Genomic DNA, 23,995 nt, shown 5'->3' on the forward strand with positions numbered 1-23,995 from the left:
TAGATATGTTGCTCAGTAAAAAACACAAAAATCAACCTGTGAATCTGTGGTAAACAACTTCTGTCAAAAATTTCGTAACGAAAATGGCTTACTGTTTGAAAATGATTTTTTTCTTTTTTGGTACAAAATCTTTATACTGGATTAGATTTATGCTTATCAGACAATTTTACACAAATATTTATTATTTTACAGCTGTGTTAAACTCTGATAGAACACTGTCAGATTACCAGCATTGATAAGATAAATATCAGTAACTTTCATTAACACTCATTTTACCGAAAGCCAACTAACAGTGCCTTTTAGTTATACTCATTTTATATAAAATTAAATAACAAAGTTATATAATATGACAACCCTTTTTTCCAATCTATTGATATGGGACGAAGATAATATCTTCTTTCACCATAGAGCAACTTGAGTATTGATCTCAATTCATGCGGAGGAAAGCAGCAAGGTAGGCTTGACAAGAGAGAACTCATTAGACAAATCGATGTGGCGGCGATTGCAGCACCTGGAGGTGAATCCGCCCACCCTCGGTAAAGGGGACATCACCGGATTAAAACTGGACCGCTAATACTACTACACTCTTGCAGTTCTAAGGCCCCTTGTACTACGGAGCAATATAACAAAAATGTTTTCCTGCGTTATATTATATGCTTTATGATGATTGTAGTATTTAAATATTTCATATGAACAACCTAAACAAGTGGTACTGTGTTACTGTGAAAAACCTTGCCATAATAACTAGTTACTAACGACATGCATTTTGACCTACCTTTGAAAAATCAAAAAAATATTTGGCTTAAACCAAAGACTGCTTAGTTCAACCACAACAACAATTTGATTGTGTTTTTAAAAAATTGTCCTCATTTGCCTCTGAATTAAGTTTATTAGTGCAGAATTTCATATCGCTTTTTATAAATTAGGATTTATTACCGACTAGGAAAGATTAGTTTGGAACACTGTTACAGCCAGAACTATCAGAAGAATTCTATAACCTTGGAGACATATATACTTCATGTGTGTCACTGGGTCAGTTTTAAAACATAAACAATCTGCTAAGAATTTCAATCGAAGAAGTAAAATTAATAGAAATTGTTATATATACAGTAAATTGTGACAACTGATAAACTTTACTCAATTTTTAAAAAAACATTTAGCCAAATTTAAGACTTGCTGAGCTGGCCAAGATGAAGTTTTTTTCCAAAATCAGTGTTGCTCACAAGTCTCAACAACACAAGTCGGTCTCTAATGACGATGGGTAACCAGCCTGAAGATTTTAGGTCAAGCAAGCCAATAAAAAATATGAAAAATTGCAAAAATAGTGGGAAGTGATGTAAATTCTCCATGTAGAATTCGTTAACACATGATAACAACAGTAAAGAAATATAATAGGCTATGGTATCTGCCACCTCCACATGACAAATTATTCACAAAATTATAACACTGAAATAATATGAAAACTAAAGTGATTGAGGAAGTTTATCCACAAAATAAGACTTGTAATTTTCTTCTTTGTATTTTACAAAGCCTTTCTGCAGGTCAAATACTTCAAAACAGTACGGCAACACTAAAAGGTGGAAATGCGGAAATAAGCGCGGAAAACTGCCAACAGCTCAAGAGAAGACATTTTGTAAAGTTGAAACGATGCTAAAGTACAAGTAGAAGTTAAACAACGACTTTAATTTATTATGAGAAACAACACTTTCAAATGCGTCACATTAGGTTGGCTTTTGAGTGAGCAAAAAACTCAACCAAATAAAAATACTGTATATACAATTACGAAATCTCATATATTTGCTTTTTGTCATAAAGTATATTCACAAAATTGTCATTTAGGACTGCATTCTTATTTTTTAGAAGCAAAATGCAAATGTTGTAACATTTCATTCTTTCATGATGGAGTTATCGCTATGTTAAACAATATGGACGCCAAGATCGTATTTCCGCGTTTTCTACATCGGTGTTAAAGTGCTACTTCTGCGGACAATACGCCATTTCATGCTCGGCTTATTTCCGCGTTTCCGCCTTTTAGTGTTGCCTAAAACAGTACCTGGCATTTTTCTCCTACAGTAAAATTAGTTTTACCATTCCGATCTAAAGCATTCACCACAGCAAAGTTTGTGGTAGACAGTTGTTACTTTGTTCTTTGTAGGTATCATAATGATACTTGGAACTAACTCCTCGACTTATAACATAACTTTGTTAATTTAAACTGCATCAATGTCATCAATCGTCATCAGTGCGTCAAGAGTTCAGCAAATTCTTCTCAAAAAAAGCTTTAGAACCACTGGCCTAAACTACACGGTGTAGCCTAACTGCAAAACTTTCTCATAAAAAATGTTTTCAAATTTTCTATAATTGCCATTCATTTAGCATAAGAAAAGATTACCATATATGTACTCTTTGTGGAGGACATGTCCTTCTTACTGAAACAAATATTGTCCTCCGAGGTTGTTTAAAAATGCCTAAATGTCCTCTGCTTGGCATTTCAAACAATTAAAGTAAGATGCAAGTAGAAATATTGCTTTTCACTTCTTGATCGAAGTGGCTATGTTGAACAAACTAGTATCTTCTTCTTCAGTGTATGCCTGTAAAATGATTTCGTTTTACTGTAATGTGAAAGCTGTATACCCTTCTGTGCACAAATAGTTTTGATTTGGGCTTTGACCAGTGTCAGTGAAGAAAATGCCAATTCACACAAGTAAGCTGTGGGAAATCATAAAATGATAATCTATTATTAGAATACAAATGGCTTGTCAAGCAATATCAGGATACTCTTTGAAGCATGGTTAATTGGTTATCTAAAAATACCATTATCCATTACTGTACATTGTGGTTCGGCTGTAATTTTAACAGTTGCTTTCATGCTGCCAATTTCAACCTGGTGACATGCAGCAGTAAATATGACAAATTTTACTATATGTACAGTTGAATGGCGAAAGTTGGGAGTGGTCCAATAGTAATGAAGTGATTTATGCTGTTAATCGCTGGTAGATTATTATCATAGCCTGCTGTCACACAAAAGCAAATATGCTTCTTACTAAACTAAACTGACACCTGGCAGCTTCGCGCTTACAGTTGCAACATTCAAATTACCAGGATTTTGCAGCCCATCAGTGTGCTGTGGCACAGTATAGGGGGTCTGCTACTATTCGGTGAGTCCGATTTGGTGAGTCTGATTCGGTGAGTCCGATTGGGTGAGTTCCTAACTCCTGACCTTTAACCCTAAAACGGCAATGATAATTAGGCTACGGTACTCGATAATTTTTAAAAAAAATTCAACAAATCACCGAATAGGGAGTCGGACTCACCGAATCGAACTGACCGAATCGGACTCACCGAAACGGGCCATTCCGCAGTTTAGGAACTCCTGTTATAGATTACAAAACTCAAAACAAAACTATTGGACAAAAATATAGTAATCCTGAGAAAAGAATAGAAGACCTATCAACTAAAACGAAGCTACAACCAACTGCAGCAAAATGAAATCAAAAGTTCTGAAACTATTTGATTATAATAAAAGATCAAAATGCAGAATTAGCAAAATCTGCATGGAAGATAACGTCAATCAAAAAAGAAAATGAGGCAGACCACCAAGACGATAACATGACAACGTCAACATCTGGGTATGGACCAAACTCAATTTGGCGACACTGGGCATTATGGGCAAGCTAGCTCAAAACCATGATTCATGGAGGCAGATGATCCTCCATGTTGTGATGTTGATGCGCAGTCTACTTCAGGCAGAGATGGCGAATGATTATTGAATATATGGTAATATAAAGTCAAAAAGGAAGTGTAAAATCTTGACTACATGTATTAATGATGTATAAATCTTTCTGCTATATACTTAGACTTACATACTTCATTTGCAGAAGTTAAATACTTAGATTAAATCCTCTTATTGTAAGCAACTAACTTGGAAAATGTCTGCCATGTTAGCTTAGTGGTTAAGCGCCCAACTTTGTGTACAAAGAAACCTTAAGATCATACAGAACTGGTTCGACTCTTGTAGTGTGTGCTTAAGCAACGCATTTCAGGACTAATTTCCAATCAGTGGCACCTTATGAATACAATAATTCGAAGACAACAACACCTCAAACAACAAACGGAAATTTCACTCTGCCAATCTTGATAACCGGCCCGGCGGCCCTGCATTAAAATCCTCTACAAGCATGTGAAACTGCCAGAAATAGCCCATCGAAAACTGACATTCTGAAGAAAAGACTAAAATCAACCAACCAAGTTGAACTTTGAGTTGAGTTATTTCATCAGAAAATGTTTATATAAATAAAGCAAAACTATCGGAGCTGGTATACAAGTGCCCCCCTCTCCCTTGGTAACTCATGACAAAAGACAGGACTCAACCAACCATAATATAGGGTGAAACTACTTTACCTTTGCTGTACTGTTTTCCACACTTCAATCTACATGTTTTGGTCAATTCCTCTTTGTCATGAGTTGCCAAGGGGGGGGGGGGGGGGGGGAGGAGACTTGTAGGCTATACCAGCTGCTCCAAACTATCTAACTAACGACAAAATCTTTGCAACTTTGTAAAAAAAAATTAAAACAGATACAATGCTTCATAGCAAATTGACAGCAAGTGAAAGATGAATAAATGTTATGAAACTAATGATGATGAATTCCTGTTTGGGTAATTTTTGAAACATCATTTATATCTAGCTAATATAATTTTTTGAAATAAGGTTCAAGAGAAAAATTTAAGCAAAACTAATGAATGACATCAGACAAACCAAAAATCTGAAGATATTGTATGCTGTGCATTGTGACGACCTTCAGCTGTTTGTTGCAAAAATTTGTCTTATTTTCAAATAGAAGACGTTGGCACAGTCTCAAATTTGTGTGTCTTGGCTTGCTTCAACTTATTAACCTATCTACCTCCTGCAGTGCTGAGTGTTCCGATTCCAACCAAGCTACGCTTTCTAAGTTTCTAACTGCCTGCAGTCTGCACATACCAACTGTGACAAAGAAATAACTGACCAACTCTTTTTCCACCAACACAGCACAGCGTAGGAAACACCACGCAACATTACGCACTCTGCTCACCAGAGAAAGTATTTTTGTATTGTAGCGTCACCTAACGAGCAAAAGAAGCAGAATGACAGTTGACCAAAAATATGCCAAAAAAAGATCACAATTTAAAACAGAAGTCGGCAACCTTTTCAACACAAGGACTAGTTTAGAAAATGTAACAGATACTGGTAGCTGCACTGCATTTAAACTCTGATTAATATTAACAAAACAAATACTCTTAAATAAAAGATCAAAAGATTATTACAAGCTTGTGGGGGCACCTTGACTTAGATAACCGCATGGTTTTTTCGGTGCCTCCATGGTGTGGTTTCCATATCAAAAAAGCGATTTGTTATATATCCTGATGTGTACATTGAAAATGAATGTGGAGCTATGCCGAAATAAACTTGATTGCTTGCTTGCTTGTATTTTCAAAGGTTTAGCCTAGCGGTACTGTAGCCTACTTAATCACTCTGATAGTCTCGTGCAGAAGCTATAAGCTAACCCATTGAATGTGTTGTGAATATATATAAGAGTGGAAACATATAAATTCATCTTAGTTTTTTTTTTAAGTTAAAATAATCAAAGCAAGGCAAAAATTTTGACTCGTTTAATCTCTGGTAGAACATAAGGGTCGACCGCTTTCGGGATTTGCTCTATTTCGGTACGGTACCAAAAGTCCACTAGGCTATTTAGAACATTGTTCTGAGGTTTGACACTTTGTGGCGCTGGCAGTGGCTGATCCAGGGGGTTATCACAACTTCTAACACACAGAAAAGTAAATTTATTTAGGGTGTAGGCTAGGCCTATTTGTAAGGTCGGATTGTTGAAATCATCCTTTTCCCTAAGGCTACTCGCTGGATCCGCCCTAGCACTGGGTGACTGCAGTGGTTAACAAAACGATGTTAATAGAAATGAATACCTTGGGGCCTTTTTGTCTTTGTCTTCAAGATTTTATACAGTGCATGTTTCTACGAGCAAGTTACAAGAGACGTTTTCGAAGCTTAGGCTACTGTGTAGGTTGACAAAAATAAACTTGACATCTTTTATCTAAAATCGTAGGTTGTTTTCTTTGTCGATCTTGTTCAGGAAACGTTATTTTTCTAAAATACAATAAAAGTCTGCTGCAGATATTCTTTATTTGCATCTGCAAAAGCTCGATGAATTGATCTTCAAATTCCTTCTTCAATTGTTCATGAAAATAATCTAATAACACTGCTAGTAGGCTACCACTGATTCACACTGCTTATCAATTCCTGAGAACCGTCTCAGTGCATCTCAGATTGTTTTTATTATGTGTGAAATAACAGCACATAGACTACAACTTGGTTAGACAGTTACCAGCTTGAACGCTTAGTCATGAACGCAGATTTGTGACCAACTGACCACTATCATGCATCAGAAATAGTAGATCAACGACGAATGGTTGTGAAAAATTATTTCAAGGAGTTTTTGCTTCACTCATTCTTCGTGGTGTTTTTTTTCATTTTTGTGAGTTGAAGAAGGCTGTAAAATAGAATCTTGTTTCATTAGAATATTTTCTTTTAGGATGATTCTCGTTTTTCGTTACTATAATTAAAATCATAAAACATGCCGAGTGTTAAAAAATTAAACTTTTTTTGCAATCAGCCTGAAATAATTAGACTAAATAAAAATATAAATAGAAAAATTTTAGTTAACTTGTGAAGTAGGCTACGGTAGCCTAACCTGTTTACTATAAAAAGAATTTGAAAATGACTTGAACCAATAAAAATACTATTATTATTATTATTTATTTGCGTCAGACAAAGCTGTCCATATCTAAAACAAAATAACGAAATAATAAATAATATATTGTGGTAAGCTAGGGTCATAGACTACCTTGCATGGTAGAAATAAAACCTATGTGCTAACTTGCTTCAATAAACAGTTGCGAAATAATTTGTTTTATTTAAAAAATTAAGATAATTTCTTGTCCTTGTAAAAATAAAAAAGGTTTTGTTACGGACAATTTTTAAATCAAACGTCACATAGAACAGTTGTCTACTGAACCTGACGTCTTACGTCATGGACTGTTGCTAGAAATTAGCAAAGATTGCATCACCTCTGGTCACACCTGTTGAAACATTACATCATCGTTAAATCTTGAATTACGAGATATGGTGTAAGCCAAAGCCAACAGGTGCTGGAATAGCTTCATAATGTTTATCATTATTACGTCACACAAGATGTTTACATGCGTTTGGAAGATTGCAATCTATTTTCGTCATTTTAAAAATGTTGCTTGAAAGGTTGGTCGCATACAGTGACGTAGCTAGGGGGGCGGGGGGGGTAGGCAGACCGCCCCGGGCGGCACGTCTGGGGGCGGCACTTTCAGACAGGACGTTTTGTTTTTTTGTTGTTGATAATGCAAAAGTACACGGAAAATAAAAGCAAACAGAATGGCAACGTTCAAAACAGTGGCGTAGCCAAGGGGGAGGAGGGGTTTGGGGGTAACAACCCCCCTTTAGTACGCATGTGACGTCACGATATTGAGAATGATGCTTTCAGTCTTTATGTCTCTAAAGAGTCTAAAACAAAGTTTGCCAAATTTTAAACGAAACTCCATTAAAAGAGCGAGTTTTGCCAATACCAAACATTCAAATATCTCAGCCAGGAATTAGCAACAAGAAAACATAGAGACTTAGCTTTATTAAGTTACCGAAAAATTCCCAAGAAAACATGATCTTATCCTTTTGCTATGCCACCGGACAGCACCATTTTACAGGAATATTTATACTAAGGGATTTATACCCACATTTTTGTTGAAAATGCTCTCAGAATGCACCAAATCCAAAGTAATTTTTCAAAATTTTCTGGGGGAGGCCCCCCAGACCCCCGCCGCTGGGTATCGTCTTTGGCGAGGACGCCGTCGGGCTTCGCTCGCCGGCCCTTAAAACCCCCCTTTCAAAATTACTGGCTACGTAGTGCAGGCCCTTAGGGGCAAAAATGAGCATCTTTAGGCTAAACGTGTTACACGTTGTTTTTTTGCATTTTTTTGTAGTTGAGGAATCTAACTTCAATTTTAGTGGGTGCCGCAACTTTTTGGGTCACGTGATCACCCCCAAATCGGGGGTTCCCCCCAAGTCAATTTTGAGCTCTTTTCACGGCATTTTTATGCAATTAGATACGTTATTTTTTTACATTTGGACTGACTGCCACTACAAAATGCACGAGATAAAAATCACACAAAATTATGTTATTAATGACGTCATTGTGACGTCATGTATTAATTTTTTGCTTGTTTTTTTCTTATTGTAGTCGCTTGTTTGTTGTTGGTGTTACTTTTTTGGTTACAATAAGTTACCAATGGTTTTTCAACTGATTTGATTAGTATTGAGTGTCAGTACTAACATATTCAAAATGTTAAGGAATCCAACTTCCGGAAAGTGGTTATTTTCAAGATAGCTTCCAAGATGGCCGCCAAACCATTGAACAAAACAGTAAATTGACCATAACTCAGTCATCATATGACCAAAACATGTAGTTTTGGTGTCTATATCTAGGTTTTTATACCCTGTGAAGTCAATGAGACCATTCTCAGAATTTTTGAATTATCTGATAGCCTATAAATTCAATATGGCAAACCAAGATGGCCGCCAAACCATTAAAATAACAGTAAATTGACCATAACTAGGTTATCATATGACCAAACGTGTAGTTTTGGTGTCTATATCTAGGTTTTTATACCCTATGAAGTCAATGAGACCATTCTCAGAATTGTTAAATTATCGGATAGCCTATAAATTCAATATGGCAATCCAAGATGGCCGCTAAACCATTAAAATAACATAGTAAATTGACCATAACTAGGTCATCATATGACCAAAACATGTAGTTTTGGTGTCTATATCTAGGTTTTTATACCTTGTGAAGTCAATGAGACCATTCTCAGAATTGTTAAATTATCTGATAGCCTGTAAATTCAATATGGCAAACCAAGATGGCCGCCAAACCATTAAAATAACAGTAAATTGACCATAACTAGGTTATCATATGACCAAAACGTGTAGTTTTGGTGTCTATATCTAGGTTTTTATACCTTGTGAAGTCAATGAGACCATTCTCAGAATTGTTAAATTATCTGATAGCCTATAAATTCAATATGGCAATCCAAGATGGCTGCCAAAACAATTAAAAATGTACAATAACAATGTATTGTTTATTAAACAACCCAGTAAATTTCTATCACAGGGATTTCTATATACAGTATAGCCTATTTGTGTTAACTGAGCAGGCATAAAGAGCTCATACGATGTGGTCATGTAGAATCTTGACATAATCAGCGTAAAGAAAGCAAATGAATCAAGTATTACTAATGCTCATCGCTGTCACTCTCGATGTCATCGTCTGTAATTATGTGATTGCTGTATGGACACATGAACCAGTTTGGCATGGTCCACATCCAGCATGGTATGGTAGCACATATCTCCGGCAACTACAGTGAGGTGAACACGATTCGCAAATGCAGTGATCATTTTCAGTAGGTTGTCCGGGGCAGCTTTCATGTCCGTCATGATTGGAACCATCTGATTATTGTCTACTTTCCATCCCCAGTCTAGAGCATCCATACCATCTTCAGTAACCTACCCATCCTGACCATAATCTGGTAGTAAACTCTGAGGCAGTGGAATTTGGTAAAGGATGATGTAGGTGGCAAAAGTTCAGGGTGAACAAAGGATTTGGCTGTTTTAATTTTCTTGACCAATGTATTGTATCGCTGTGTTTCTAGGTTACTACTGCCATCGTTGCCAAACGTAACGGTCATAGCTTTGTTTCCAAGATGATGTGGTCTGTCTGATTTGGGAGAATAAAGCAATTTGCACATTCTTTGATTATTGGTTGACTTTTCACTAGTTTCTTGAAAGCGTCTTCTTCCCGATACCAAATATCCTTGACGTTGAATCACAACCGGTGAATGCATGAATGAAGAGGAGCTGTGAGCATAATTATGTCTGGTCCGATGATTGCTTTAAGTTTGTTGATGTCGTGTATCTTGGTTGCGTAAGCCTTTTCGGAGCGGAAGTAGAGGTCTTTAATGTCTGGGTCAGTGTCAGCATAGCGTAGTATCAATAATAAAAGGTCCGTGTCTTCACCAATTAAAGTCGTACTATGTCGATGAGGGCTGTCCATCTGCCGTCTTGACGATGTCAACATCTGCATCACCTGGAGCGTTCCTCACATTGCAGCTTCTATTCCTCGGTTGAGCAGAAGTTAATCCTTCCTTGTTGGAAGCTCGAGGCAAGAACTGCTCCTTCTTTCCAATGAACTTGGTGTCTACAGTAAAGTGAACAACCGGGTGGACGTTCATGCCGCGTCTTTGATGGGTATTGTCTTTGATAGACGGACCACCATATCCACCACAGACCACCGTTGCTAAGCGATAATGACGAATGGTAAAATCTGCATACGACTGTGCAATAGACCCATAACTGTCTCCAGTTTCAATGGCACTCGATGCAACAAGAACCCTCCATCAAGGACGTAGTGATCGGTTTTCGAGACAGATTCTTTCACTACTTCATAATCAGCTGACATCACACTGCTGGCATGTTCTGTGATGGCAGTAGCTATTTGAGGCTTATCTTCTGCAAGAAACAGGGTCTGGGTGTTACGTGGCTGTCACAAGTAATACTCGTCTTCCTCTCAACTGGCCTGAGTTTTTGGGAAATGACAGCAACAAAACTACGTGATATCAACTGGTTCAACAAGCTGTGATAACTCCAGTCGATCCAAACTTGTTTACGATTGTTGTAACATCGTTAGATACAGCTCTTAACAATCAAACATTGGACATGTCTGAGGTTTCCCCATGTGATCACGAAGAGGCAGACACCCGTATGTTTCTCCATGTGAAACATGAAAAATCCGATGCCATAGTCAAAACAGTAGATACTGATGTGGTAGTTATTGCAATTTCGTGTTTTGACAAGTTAGAAATCTGTAAATTATGGGTTGAATTTGGAGTTGGAGAAAAAACTCGCTTCATTCCAATTCATGATATTGTTTCATCTTCACCTCAATCTCCGATGATTTGCGCTTTTTTACCTTTGTTTTATACTATCACAATCTGTGATACTGTTTCGTCTTTGGAAAAAAAGGCTTGGGATTGTTGGAAGCTTAATCTTACCGCAATGTGTGGCTCATTTAACTCTCTGAATTTCTCAAGCTCACCTAGTTCTATAAATGACATACAAAAGTATGTCATAGCTCTTTAGGCAATAGTCCTACTATCACGGATGTAGACGAATGCCGTTATATGATGTTTACCAATGGTTGCACTATTGAAAAGCTGCCACCAACGTCAGCTGCTCTGATGCAACATACACGCAGAGCGATACATCAAGCTGAAATACGGAAATCAAGCCTCGTAAATGTTCAGCAACTACCTTCTCCTTTAGCTTGGGGTTGGAAGCATAATGATGCAAATCAGCTTGTTCCGTTTTGTCAGTCTACTTGTGGCTCTCGATGTTCCTGTAAGAAAAAATCCATAAAATGCACAAGTCTTTGTTCATGCGAGTACGAAACATGCAATTCGACCACAAAATATCGAATCCTCTCTGATGTTTCATCTTCAATCCACATTGACGTTTCATCTCCAATCCACACTGATCATTCAAGAAATGCTTTTGACTTTCTAAACTCTATCTTGTAACTTGAAAAAACTTGTCGTACACGAATTTTTTTAACATCAAATTACGTATGGTAGAAATTTAACATCGAAAACCGCTAGTTTTTTCATCTTGAATTAACAGTGTTAAGACTCTGACATTGCATCATCTGGGGTCGTGTATTAATTTGATTTGTAAATCATAATTAGGCCTACATATTATTTTAAATTTTAAAGTGGCATGACCAAAAGAGAAATTCACCCCTGGTAGCTGCTCTTCTGGTTATTCCCTTGATGACGTCGTTATTGCGTCATACTGTACTGGAATTATTGTTATTGCTTGCAATTGTAAAATTTTAAGCATTTGCAAAACTTATAATGAGAGTATTTGATCGCCTTTTTCGGAATAAACTTACCTTTGGTTCCTGAATTTGAAGTTGTCTAGTTTTAATAATGTAATGATGACGTCATAAAAGATGTAATCATGACGAAACTACTTTTAGGAATTGTGAAATGGTATTAGTAACCGGTACTCCAACTAAAACCAACAGCAAACGACCAAAATAGGTTCAAAAAGCAAAAAAATATATGTGATGACGTCACAATGACGTCATCAGTAAAATTATTTTGTGTTTATTTTGTCTCACTTATTTGTATGTGCTTTTTAAGTTAAAATATACAAAAATCAAATATGTAATTGCACAAAAATGACGTAAAAAGAGCTGAAACGTGATTTTTGGGGAAATCCCCGATTTGGGGGTGATCACGTGACCCAAAAAGTTGCGGCACCCACTAAAATCAAAGTTGGGTTGATTAACTGCAAAAATATGCAAAAAAACAACGTGTAACACGTTTAGCCTAAAGATTCCCCTAAGGGCCTGAACTAACGCTACTGGTTCAAAACATACAATAATTCCACTTTAAGTCAATTAAAAAAATTTCATTTTCACATGCTTTTTCTTGAAGGGGCGGCAAAATCTGAATCCGCCCCGGGCGGCACATTCCCTAGCTACGCCACTGGTCGCATATTTAACTGTTTTGCTTAGTGCTTGCCAGCTGGACGAAATTTCCGTCTTTATCTCAGTAATTTGTATTGTAGTGTAGTGACAAGTTTTAGTGGCGTACGGTGTTGTGTTCCAATTTCGACAGCCTTGAGGCTAATTTTACAGAACTACAATTCTTGAATAGACGTTTTCAGAAGAGTGTTTCTTTAGGTCATTACATACAGACGAACGGATCCGGGAACTTTATGTTACAATTTTCCCACGAAGAGATTATGGTTTACCGCTGTGACCAGGTCTCAAGCACATTTTCAAGTTTTCAAGGTATTCAAGAAACTTTCTTATATGAAAGAAGTTCGTCTTATCAGAACAAGGGATTCTATTTATTAACCTACAAATCAACTTACCAGATCACCACGCTGATTTTTTGCAGTTTGATCTTTTCTTTTCCTTCTTTCGCTAAAAAAGTAACAACCATAAATAGTAGTGGAATAATCATCTATCAGGCTGTCAAACATTTGAAAGCAGTTTATTTCGAAATGTATTCTCGGCAACCCATTTATTTTAGTTTTAACAGGTCCAAAATGATGTTTATGACTCCACGATTAAGTAGTCCTATAAGACTATATAGACCAACATTTAGAAATCAAAAGTATAGTAGGCTACGTAGCCTACGCCTCGGCAATTTACTACGTAGTGTAGAATCATAATTTTAAACTTTGAATCAGACACGTAGGCCTGGTCACCAAGATTGACGGTAGTGTATAAAGTTTTTTATTGTTAAAGTAGCCGATCATGGTCTTGGTCTGTAAACTATTTTATGCACTGGGTCTATTGTTTCGCTGAGCGGACAAAGGGAAAACCGTTCTTGAAGTGAGTTCCTCTAGCGCACACCCTGAGAGTTGAGCGTTTTGAAACCAGAAGAAATCCAAACTAGTATAGTAGGCTACCGCAGCTTATATTTACGGATTGCTAACATGAGTCACAGGAAAGTTTAAAAAAAAATTTGTAGGCCTTGCTGGTAGCCCACCATTCACATATCCGAGCCCGAATAAGAGCAGAGCAAGACACCTTTTAAAATGGGGTAGGCCTATAAGCTACTCCTACCAGTAAATTCGTTGAGAAAAGAGGTGGTTTTCCTACAAAGAGCAAAACAAAACGGATTAGATGCAAACGAATAGACAAAACTAACATGCAGGCTCTCGACTGCTAGCGCGTTGGGCTCGCAGTCGAGAGCCTGCATGTTCGACTCCAGCCACCCGCACTTGCTGTTGTTTCTCTGGGCAAGAAACTTTACGATAATTGCCTCTACCCAGTGATCGATTTCGAGTAATGGGTAGTACCAAATTTAAGTCATAAGTAGAGTAGACAACCGGAAACAGACATTGCAGTCGGCTGCAGCGTGGGTCAGGTGTATGTCGGAAGGCGTACAGCCGTACACCGATGCATAGCGCTCAAGTCCGCTTTCCCGCAATGCAGGATAAAGATAAACAAACAAACCATGTTTTTATCGTTTTTCTCCCCTGGAAAGGTGGTGAGACTGAAACAATCATTTTTGGTATAAATTTATGCCCTGCTCCTCCCTACCCTACTGTTGTATATCTGAATTGTGAACGAACTACAGCTTATCAATACTATGTACAATCAAGCAACACTTTACATTCAGCAACCACTAAGCGAGAACTACAATACTAAACTGATCATAGCGCATACGATAACAAGACGGTAACAGTGGGTCATTGTTACGTCACACACGAATACCACAACCCCCCTTTTTCTACAAGGAAGTTGTGAGCAACAGTTTGTTTCTCAACGTCCGGAGCTTTATGTACAAACATAGTCATTCAACTTTGACGGTCCTCTGGCACGTCGCCTGCTCCGTCGTGGAGGTATCGATCGCACATTAACATTGTCATTGAAATGAACTTTCCGATTGGGCGAAGGTATCTCATCCTCTCCTTCGGTTGTCTATCTCTGGTCGCAAAAATCGTCGATTACGCCAGCAGATTCGACCACTGGGTAGTTTGATGTTGTAATCACAGTTTTTACCTATGCCAACAACTTGACCGATACGATCCCATTTACGTGAAACTGGGTTTTGTATCCGTACACTTTGACCGATAAGAAGGGGATTGAGAACTTTGGAATGCTTGTTGTAATTTTGCTCTGCATATTTCTTTATGCTTGCTGCAGCTTTATCCCAATTTTCAAATTTCTTTTTCCACGCTTCACTAAACGACTGGATCCGGGCCGGTACGATCGATCGTATGGGAGATCCATATAAAATTTCAGCGGGTGACAAACCATGAGCTTTCGGAGTATTTAGCCATTCTAGAAAACCTTCACAAAATTCTTCGCTGTCAATGCTGCCTCTTTCAGATGTTTTAGCAAGGAGGTTCTTCATAGCCTTGACAGCAGCTTCAGCGTGTCCATTCGACTGAGGATAATGAGGTGTACTGCGCACAGAGGTAGCACCCCATCTTTTTAAGAATTGTCGAAATCTACTGGAAGTGAACTGAGGTCCTCCGTCTGTTCTCACGCGGACTGGTACGCCTGTATCTACAAAGTATTTCCTGATAACACTGATCACCTGTTGAGAAGTTGGATCGTGGTTAAACTCTGTAATCTTTATCCATCCAGACAAACGATCAACATACACGAGATAACACTTTCCCGCGTAACTGAAAAGATCCATTGATACTTCTTCAAAAGGGCGAGTTGGAGGAGGATCAAACTTCATTGGCTCTTGCTGTTGGCTGGATGAGTGCTCTTGACACTTGCTACAAGACTCAACTGTAGTCTTTATGTCATTGTTGATAGCTGGCCAATAAACAGTTTGTCGGGCACGACGTTTGGTTCTGTCAATACCTTGGTGTGAAGAATGCAGCTTGGTCAGGATTTCTTTTCTTTTAGCCTGAGGCACCACGATGCGATGACTGTCCAAGAGAATCAATCCATCCTCGATCGACAATTGATCTTTTAGTTTCTTAAAAACTTGAGAAGCAGAATTCAGCTGCTTGTCTTGAAAATTGTTTTGGATTGACGCTATAAGCTCTTGACTTTGTTGATCTGTGCGAGTGGCTTCTTTGAGTTCTTCCAATATAGGATCAGCACGGATGGCACCTTCTTCGTTTCTGAGGATTGCAAACACCTTGTGTATGGTCGTACTGACGACTTCGTCAGTAATCAAGTCGTCTTTTTCTGGGTCTCTGCATGGAGCTCGGGATAGGGCATCAGGGATTTCATGATTTTTGCCTTTTCTCCAGACAGTTTTGAATATGTATCCCCCTAGCTTTTCTTTCAGCCGTTGAATTCTGGGATTGTCCACCATATCCAAAGTTTGATTGTCCAAGATTGACTCTAATGGCTTATGATCCACGACTATGTCGAATGTAGGCAAACCTTTCAGGTAAATTTGACATTTATGTATTGCCCATACCACTGCGAGTAATTCTAGTTCAACCATGGCATACCTGGATTCTGTTTCAGTTGTGAAACGAGATCCTGCCTTTGTGAGTTTCCATGCATCATTATGCTTCTGTAAAAGAGCATACCCTAATCCCTTGAGTCGGGACGCATCAGTTTGAAGCATAGTAGGTAGCTTCGGATCAAAGGAAGCTAGGATGGGAGGACTGCAAAGGATTGCTTTTGTCTCCTTGAATGCTTCATCGTGAATTGGGGTCCAAACAAAAGCGTTTTTGGGTTTTAACAAATCTCTAAGAGGAGAAGCGACTTCACTCAGTCTGCACGTGAATCCTCCTAGCTGATTTGCCATACCCATGAAGGAGCGAAGACCTTTAAGGTTACTGGGGGTGGGAAAATCGGAAATAGCTCGTATTTGTTTAGGATCTGCTGTTATTCCATCCTCACTCACCACATAACCAACGTAGTCAACGGTGGTGCACATGAAGTTAAACTTACAAGGATTGAGTGTGATTCCATACTTTCTGCATCGATTGAGCACTTCGACAACGGTGTCGAGACTTTGTTGCGCTGTTTTGCTGTAAACTAGAATATCATCAACAACTTTTTCGACAAAGTCGATGCCGTAGATTGCTTCATCACCTCTGGCACAGTACTCATCTTGGGAGGAAGTTAATCCCATAGGCGCTCTTAGAAACTTAAATCTTCCGTGTGGAGTAATAAAAGTAGTGAGGTCCTGGCTTTCAGGAGCTAAAGGGACTTGCCAATATCCTTTTGCCGCATCCAGTGTAGTAAAATATTTTGTCCCAGATGGGATATTTGTGATGGCTTCATGCGGCGTTTTTGATGGATAGTAAGGGCGTCGAACGTATTGGTTCAATTTTTGAAGATCAACACATAATCGAATACCTCCTTTTGGCTTTGGCACCACAACGATAGGATGAACCCAATCAGTTGCTTCTGTCACTGGTTCTATAACACCAGCTGCAACTTGTTTTTCAAGTTCTTCTTTAAGAAGGTGTCTGTACGCCAAAGGAATTTGACGAGGCGTAGATACAGCATATGGTTGTGCTTCTTTCTTCAAAGAGATTTTCATCGGCTTGACATTCATTTGACGGAGTTCGCCATCGTTAGCAAATACATCTTGAAATTCATTCAAAAGTGTATGCTTCATCTGATCGACTTCTTCTGGAGTAGGTTGATTTGAGATATGAAACTTGCTTTCTTTTACACTTGAAATTTGCTTTGCAGTATGCAATCGATGCAAGGTTAGAGGTTTAGGATAGTCTGGTGGCAAAATACTAAGTTGCTTGCAAACATACCATGCGAGTAGAAAATCTTCAACTTCGTTACACACATAGATGGTTTCTTTTGAAGACATTTCTCCATACTCTATTTCGCAGTGCAAAGTGCCAATGCATGTAAGTGACTGTCCATTCGCGGTCATCAAAGGGTCGTTAGTTGGTGGTTTTAACATGCTAAGATCGTATCCTAACTGTTTAAGCTTGCCTGTTCCTATAAGGGTGGCTTCAGCACCGGTATCCGGCGTGGCTTGACTGGAACCAATAACACTTCTAGATTTTGCTGATCGCAATGTAACTAAAATTTTCGGAGCTGGTAGGCTATCCTTTTGCAATGAATTAATAGCACTTCGTTTAACTTGACCTGTGTGTTTCTTGTTAGTTACGCGACTGACAGAATTTGACATCTTAGAGTGGCATACAGAAGCAAAATGTCCACTTTTGCGACATTTTAGACATACCTTGTCTTTAGCAGGACACTGGGTTTGTCCTCTGGGTGGGCAGTTCGGTTTTCCACATCGTCTGCATGATTTCACATCTCTCTCTCTAGATTTAGGCCTATATGGACGTCGCGGAAGTTTATTTCGGTTAATAAACCTGCTCCGCGTCCTTTCCATGGCAGCTTCGTCTGATTTTGCAGCTTCTTCTGATCTACAAACATCAGTTACTTTCTGAAGAGTTGGAAGCGGCGTGATAGCTAACAATTTCTGTCGAAGTTCCTTGTTTGAAATTCCAGACATAACTTTTGTAACTAAGCGGCGATCTAAGCAATTCACACAAAGATCGGCTTCTCTAGCTAACGTTTTAATAGCAATAAGAAACGAATCAAAAGATTCCCCTTCGAGCTGTCTTCTTTCTTCGAAAGCTACACAATCCAAGGCTATGTTGCGTTGGCTTCGAATGTAACCCTTTACTTTATCGAGAACTTCTTCCGGTTGAAGCTCGGTGTCATCAGGTATGAGTAAGACATGTTCGAGAGCTTCTCGCATTTCTATAGAGAAAAAACTTCTCATTAACGCTAATCGGCTGTTCCGAGATAGCTGTGCTGCTTGCGAGACTGTGACGTAATCGTTGTACGACTTCCGCCATCTTGAAAATTCGCCTAACGAGACTCCTACATTAAGTACAGGCGGCTTCTGCGCATCTGCTTTTGAGGGTCTATGATTCCCGACCTCACTGTGCCTAGTTGGTGGGCAATCTTCTGCAGGCGTTTGCGGCTGAATCATTTGGGCAATTAGATTTTGCATTTGTTGCTGACTTTCAGCTGTCTGCACTTCAGCGCGATGTTGCACTTCTAATTGCGATTTTAAAAATTGTTGAAGCCATGCTGGGGTGGCTGAGCTTGCGGCCACTTCATCAGCTTCAGTGACTGTGGGTTGCGCTGCAGTTAATTCAGATAATTTCTTCTTAGCTGCTTGAAGTTCAGCTTCTAATTCTTTGCGCGACTTTGGCATGATTAGAAATACTAGGTAGCCTAGGCTAACCCAAAACTTGCTAAACTCAGCTGACAATAAATCTAGGCTATAAGCAAATTTAATGTCCTTCTAGCTTTCTCTTGGCTCGGCTTTAAAATACCGGCGACGCCATGTTGTATATCTGAATTGTGAACGAACTACAGCTTATCAATACTATGTACAATCAAGCAACACTTTACATTCAGCAACCACTAAGCGAGAACTACAATACTAAACTGATCATAGCGCATACGATAACAAGACGGTAACAGTGGGTCATTGTTACGTCACACACGAATACCACACCTACCAATGCTGTTGATGACTTATAAAACAAACTAAGTTAGGCCTACTTAGCTTACCGATCTAAAATATGTCCGACACAACGCAAATATGTTTGTTGTGGTGGATTGGAAACCGTCTTTGAAGCAGTTGCTTTTCTTCGAGGTGTTGAAGTTCGACCATTAAGGTTAGCGAATGCTTCATTAGGTTTGAAAACTGACCTTGAAATAAACGGTCTGGATGTAAGCTGTAATGCGCACTACACATTGCCTACATACAGGGTCGTTGATACGATATCTTGGGCCGGTACCAATGAAATTTTTGGGCCCCAAACAAAGAAATTTTGTTAGAAAACTCATGGTATCCAAAGAATACGCGGTGGTTTTCTTTGAAGCAATATACCGCTGTGTTTTGTGTCGGTTTACCAGATTTTAGTAAGTCACATAGGCCTATAGCCTAAGAAAAGTTCTTTTTACTGGAGGAAGCTGTTCATTTTATATTCATCTTTAGACCTGATTTTGGAGTAGGCCTACAACAGGATAGCCTATTCTAATCTAAGACTTCTGGTATAATTTTTTGAAATTTTCATCCAAAACTTTCTCTACGGTAGCCTACTCTGAAAAATACTTTTTTGAAAGGGTTATATTTACGACGCCGTGCATGGGCGCCGATCGTTCTATAAAATTGGTGGGGACATTTACTCGGAAGGTAAGAAGGAGTGACGAACGAAACGAGCTCGAAAGATCGGGAGTCTGTTGCGTCTAATGCGATGTATACTTATTTTGTTAGTTTCAGCATTGGACAGCAGACGTCCAAACACTCGGTAACGAGTCTCCGGCGAATTAAAAACGAAGTCCTTGGCGAGGTCATGGAGGTTGATCGAATTCAAAACTTTGTTGTGCACATGGCAGACCATTGCATGATTTAGCCGTTTCTTTGTCATGGTATTGGCCTATCGTAACCAAGTTTTGACACGTCGTAAAGTTGAAAATGACTGTTCAGCTGAACACGAGTGGGCTGGTGAAATGAACAAAAGTCGCGTAAAAAGTTCCACCTGCGGAAACATTTGGCGAACAGCGGATGGCATCCATCCGATGTTCGGCATCTTCTTGAATATTATTCGAAAATCTTCCACCGAACTTCCAATTTGCTGCTTTCGAAAGAACCATATAGTTCTTGTGCAAGGGACTCTGTGTCAGAGAACTTAGGATAATTGTCCACTACCACAGGTGATTGTAGCTTTCCACTAAAGAGTGATTCTTGTAGAATTTTGTAGTGCCCAAGATCGGTCGACTTGAAATAGTCAGTAACATTTTGCTGCGCGCTGTCCAATGTCCATGACTGCAAAATACTCTGACCGATATTTCGTCTCTAGTGTTTGAAGTTGAGGAGGTTGACCATGTCCATGCTGAAGACGATTTGGGATCTTTTTGAGACGTGACAGTTTCAATGACTCAAGGTTGCAATCCTCCATTAGCCTCTCAAAATCTACAAAGACAAGATGAAATTCTTCTTCACTGCGTAGATGGCGGAGTTTATTCCTTTCGAGCATGCCAGCCACAGTCACCGTGCAACCTTACAAGGCTTTGGTAAAACGTTCCGGACACTAAATGACAGACAATGCCGCTAATAACCCAAGCGTATGCTAATGGTCCTGGCGTAACCAAAACAAATACAGTTTGCGAGTTGCACCAGGGTTTCCCCACATTATAAAACATTTCCACTACGGTCGGGGTTTCCTCGCATAAAACAAAAATTTTGTCCCCTCCTTTCAATAGATTTTAGACGTCTGACTAATAAAATTGTGGCATTGGGTTAATATTTTCCCTTTCACATTATAAAAATAATCTAAAAAGATGGCGGGGACATGTAAAAAGATGGTGGGGACATGTCCCCGCTGTCCTTAGGGATCGGCGCCCATGACGCCGTGAAAATGATATCGAATTTTGTTTACGTCGTTTTTGTTTTTAGCATTTTAAGGTAAAATATTATAACGTAAATCCAATATTAGGCTACTGTTGAGGCGATTGATATGAGGCCAATTCTACGGCGATATATAGCCCTTTTCGAAAAGCAATTTTTAATAGAGGGCGGAAAGGTTTTAGCTGGAAATTTCAAACAAATTATACCAGAGGTCTTACCATATCCTGTTGTAGGCCTATCCAAAAATTCAGGCTAAAGTTGAATTTGATTTTTCCCCTATTAGCCTCCCCCCCACCCCCCTTGCTTTAATGAAATCTCTATGAGGCCATGTTACGCATATTCTTGATATGCAACACAATTCAATTCAACAAAAAATTGCAGTTATTATTACTGTCAAATTCAAAGGAATTAGATTAATCAAAATATTAGACTTAGACTAACAGGCTACCTCTACCCTACATTAAGCTATGGAGGCAGTTCATAAGGGAGATCACAGCTGATCAAACATGACCAATCTGTTGAAGAAGAATTAGGCTATAGCCTATCGGCCTACTACAAATCACAGTTACAACTCCTCTCTGTTTAAATAATGTTGAATGAACAAGATGTTGAAATCTTACTTTGGGCTTAGCTGTGTAGTCACACGGCTACTTTTCTGGTCATCTTGACATAGCCAATAATGATTCTTTTGATGCTGATGACGTACACAGAAGCTTAACTGGCAGACGCTGCATACCATTGGCACCAACTCTCTTTGGGAACACCAAGGAACTGAACATCGGATGGCAAAAGTCTGAGAGAAAAAATAACCATTTTAGTTTAGCCTACTTTCAAATAAAGTTTTTTTTGTTGCAGTATAATTGAAACGTCGTCTAACTCGATTAAAAACTCAGCATTTTTATAGTTGCAGCCTACTTATACAATCAACTACAAAGTTAGCCTACCGTACTAAAAAAACATTTAAATGAATCGCTACGCTACATGAATTTGCTTCTGCTCTCTCTGAAAGCGTAGGCTTCAGCCAAGGCCATTGAGAAGATAACTTTGGCCTGGTACTAATGTGATCTTTTGGCCCCCAAATCAAGATAGCTGCTTCTAAGGAAAACGCACTGTAGCCTATATCCAAAAAGTACGTGGTTTCATTTGATTCCTGCTCCTATTGGAAACGTTACGATACGGGCTCCTAAAAAGTGTTCAAAAGTAGCCTTTGTCAAAGCGACTTGTTTCAGCTATTGGCTAAATATTAAGTAGAACCTATTTCTTTTTCGCCTGACCGGCCTGACCTTGTGAATTATCTCCATATGACTTATCACGTCATTTTTGTGTTGTTTGGTCATGACCTGTGGTGGATTATAAATATTATTCCATTCGTCTTGTAAGAAATTCTTAGTGCGGATTGAATTAACTGCATTAGTGTCTTGTATTTCGTAAACCTGTGTGTGTGTGTGGGTCTATGAATGCCTGGTGTGGGTAGCCTATTTAGGCTACGTGTGTTTGCTATTTTCCTGCTATACACGAATGCTTGAAATAAATCCTAATAGTAAAGTGATAGTAAAAATAGAATAGTGGTATTAATCACATCACTCACCTTCAAAATAATGAAAAAGACAGCCTTTACCGAAATCAAAATGATGCTCATGTAAAAAAAACTTGATGCAATATCTTTCTGGTATGGAATTGTGTAGATTCTGAAATACTGAACAATTATTTGAATTGTTTTAAAAATACTAGTCACAGCAGACCACAAACTAGCAAAGGCAACACTCGCAAAACCAGGTTCCTTCACCACGGGTTTGAAATGGTGTAATCTTGGCTGAGCTAATCTTCTGGGCCTGAAAATAGGAAGCCTGCGATTTATTGGGATATTGATTCTTCTGTTCATCTTGATACCTGATACCAAGTCTTAGCTCAAATTAAACAAAAATCGCTGAAAATATAACATGACAATGATTTGCAAGCTACACTCAACATAACAAGAGTTTTTGAAAAATCAATAATTCCTCTCCAGTCCACTCACGTATGAATTGTCTACTCTGCAAAGTGTTCGATATCAAAGAAAATACTTGCTTTCTTTTGTGACAAAAATCACAAATGTTAAACATTGTTTCAAATCCATAAAACTAAGCCAGAGTTGCAAACGAATGCTTTATCATGCAAAATCAACGCACTTGGCCGGCAAACGTAGTTGCATAACTTGTAGAATGTAGCTGTCTGACCATGAATCTGGCTTGTCAATAGACAAGGCTGCCTCGTTTTTATCGAAGTTCTATCTGCCGATTGAAACGATTTTTCTGCCACAAAACGATTACATCTGTCATTAGCTAAAAAAACTTTCGGACCGAAGGCAACGCCGTGGATAAGTGCAGGATCCTAATCAGAACTTCTGCATAAAGTTTCGACTGATATTACTACATACTAATTTTATGTATTACTTAATCTTGGTTTTTATGTAGGCTACAATATTTCATTTTTGTCGTTGCGGAAGCTGATCCGGACTTGAGTGACTTTGCAAATGGCAAAGCAAACAATAATTGGTCTTCCATCCTTAAGTCGTGGCTTTTCTAGTCGATGGGTACGCTGTACATGGGTTTCCACTACTGTGAGTCATAGTCACTGACTATTTGTGCTTTAGAAATTTGAGTGCTACCTCCTCTCCATCGTAGTTGTTTGAAATTGTGTGTACGTTTCCAGTCCACAAATCTTACAGCAAAGAGCATTCAAACAGATGGGATTACGTTTAAATTGAGGAGACGGATCTTGTTCTGACCATGGGGCAAGAGTGTTGACAGGGGGGGGGGGGTACTTTTAGACTCGAGATGATTTTAGGGGCCCTTAACTTGAAAAATACACCTCGTGTTCTTTTAATATAGTGCGTTTTTCTAAAAAGCATCTTGATTTGAGGCTCGAGGATTTCATTGACACCGGGCCTATATTATTCTCAACGGC

General features: G+C 38.8%; 1 protein-coding gene across 1 annotated transcript; it reads right to left on the reverse strand.

The window, feature by feature from the left end:
- Positions 1-6,367: 6,367 nt before the first annotated feature.
- On the reverse strand, positions 6,368-22,951 carry LOC145779280 (uncharacterized). The gene is made up of 5 exons (XM_082590821.1): positions 22,638-22,951; positions 21,670-21,842; positions 19,207-19,347; positions 13,062-13,125; positions 6,368-6,543 (listed from the first exon to the last, which is right to left on the reverse strand). The coding sequence occupies exons 1-4, from the start codon at positions 22,929-22,931 to the stop codon at positions 13,065-13,067; spliced, it is 669 nt and encodes a 222-aa protein (XP_082446947.1). The 5' UTR covers positions 22,932-22,951; the 3' UTR covers positions 6,368-6,543; positions 13,062-13,064.
- Positions 22,952-23,995: the final 1,044 nt, after the last annotated feature.

This window comes from Aplidium turbinatum, chromosome 11 (genome assembly GCF_918807975.1).
Source record: "Aplidium turbinatum chromosome 11, kaAplTurb1.1, whole genome shotgun sequence".
In the NCBI taxonomy this organism is placed as follows: domain Eukaryota; kingdom Metazoa; phylum Chordata; class Ascidiacea; order Aplousobranchia; family Polyclinidae; genus Aplidium; species Aplidium turbinatum.

Coding starts and splice junctions, on each gene's coding strand:
- LOC145779280 (XM_082590821.1), bottom strand. CDS start 22,931: ATGAACAGAAGAATCAATATCCCAATAAATCGCAGGCTTCCTATTTTC. Junction 19,348..21,669: donor ACTACACAGCTAAGCCCAAA/GTAAGATTTCAA, acceptor GTTTATTTCAAG/GTCAGTTTTCAAACCTAATG. Junction 13,126..19,206: donor GTCGGACATATTTTAGATCG/GTAAGCTAAGTA, acceptor TTACTTTTTTAG/CGAAAGAAGGAAAAGAAAAG.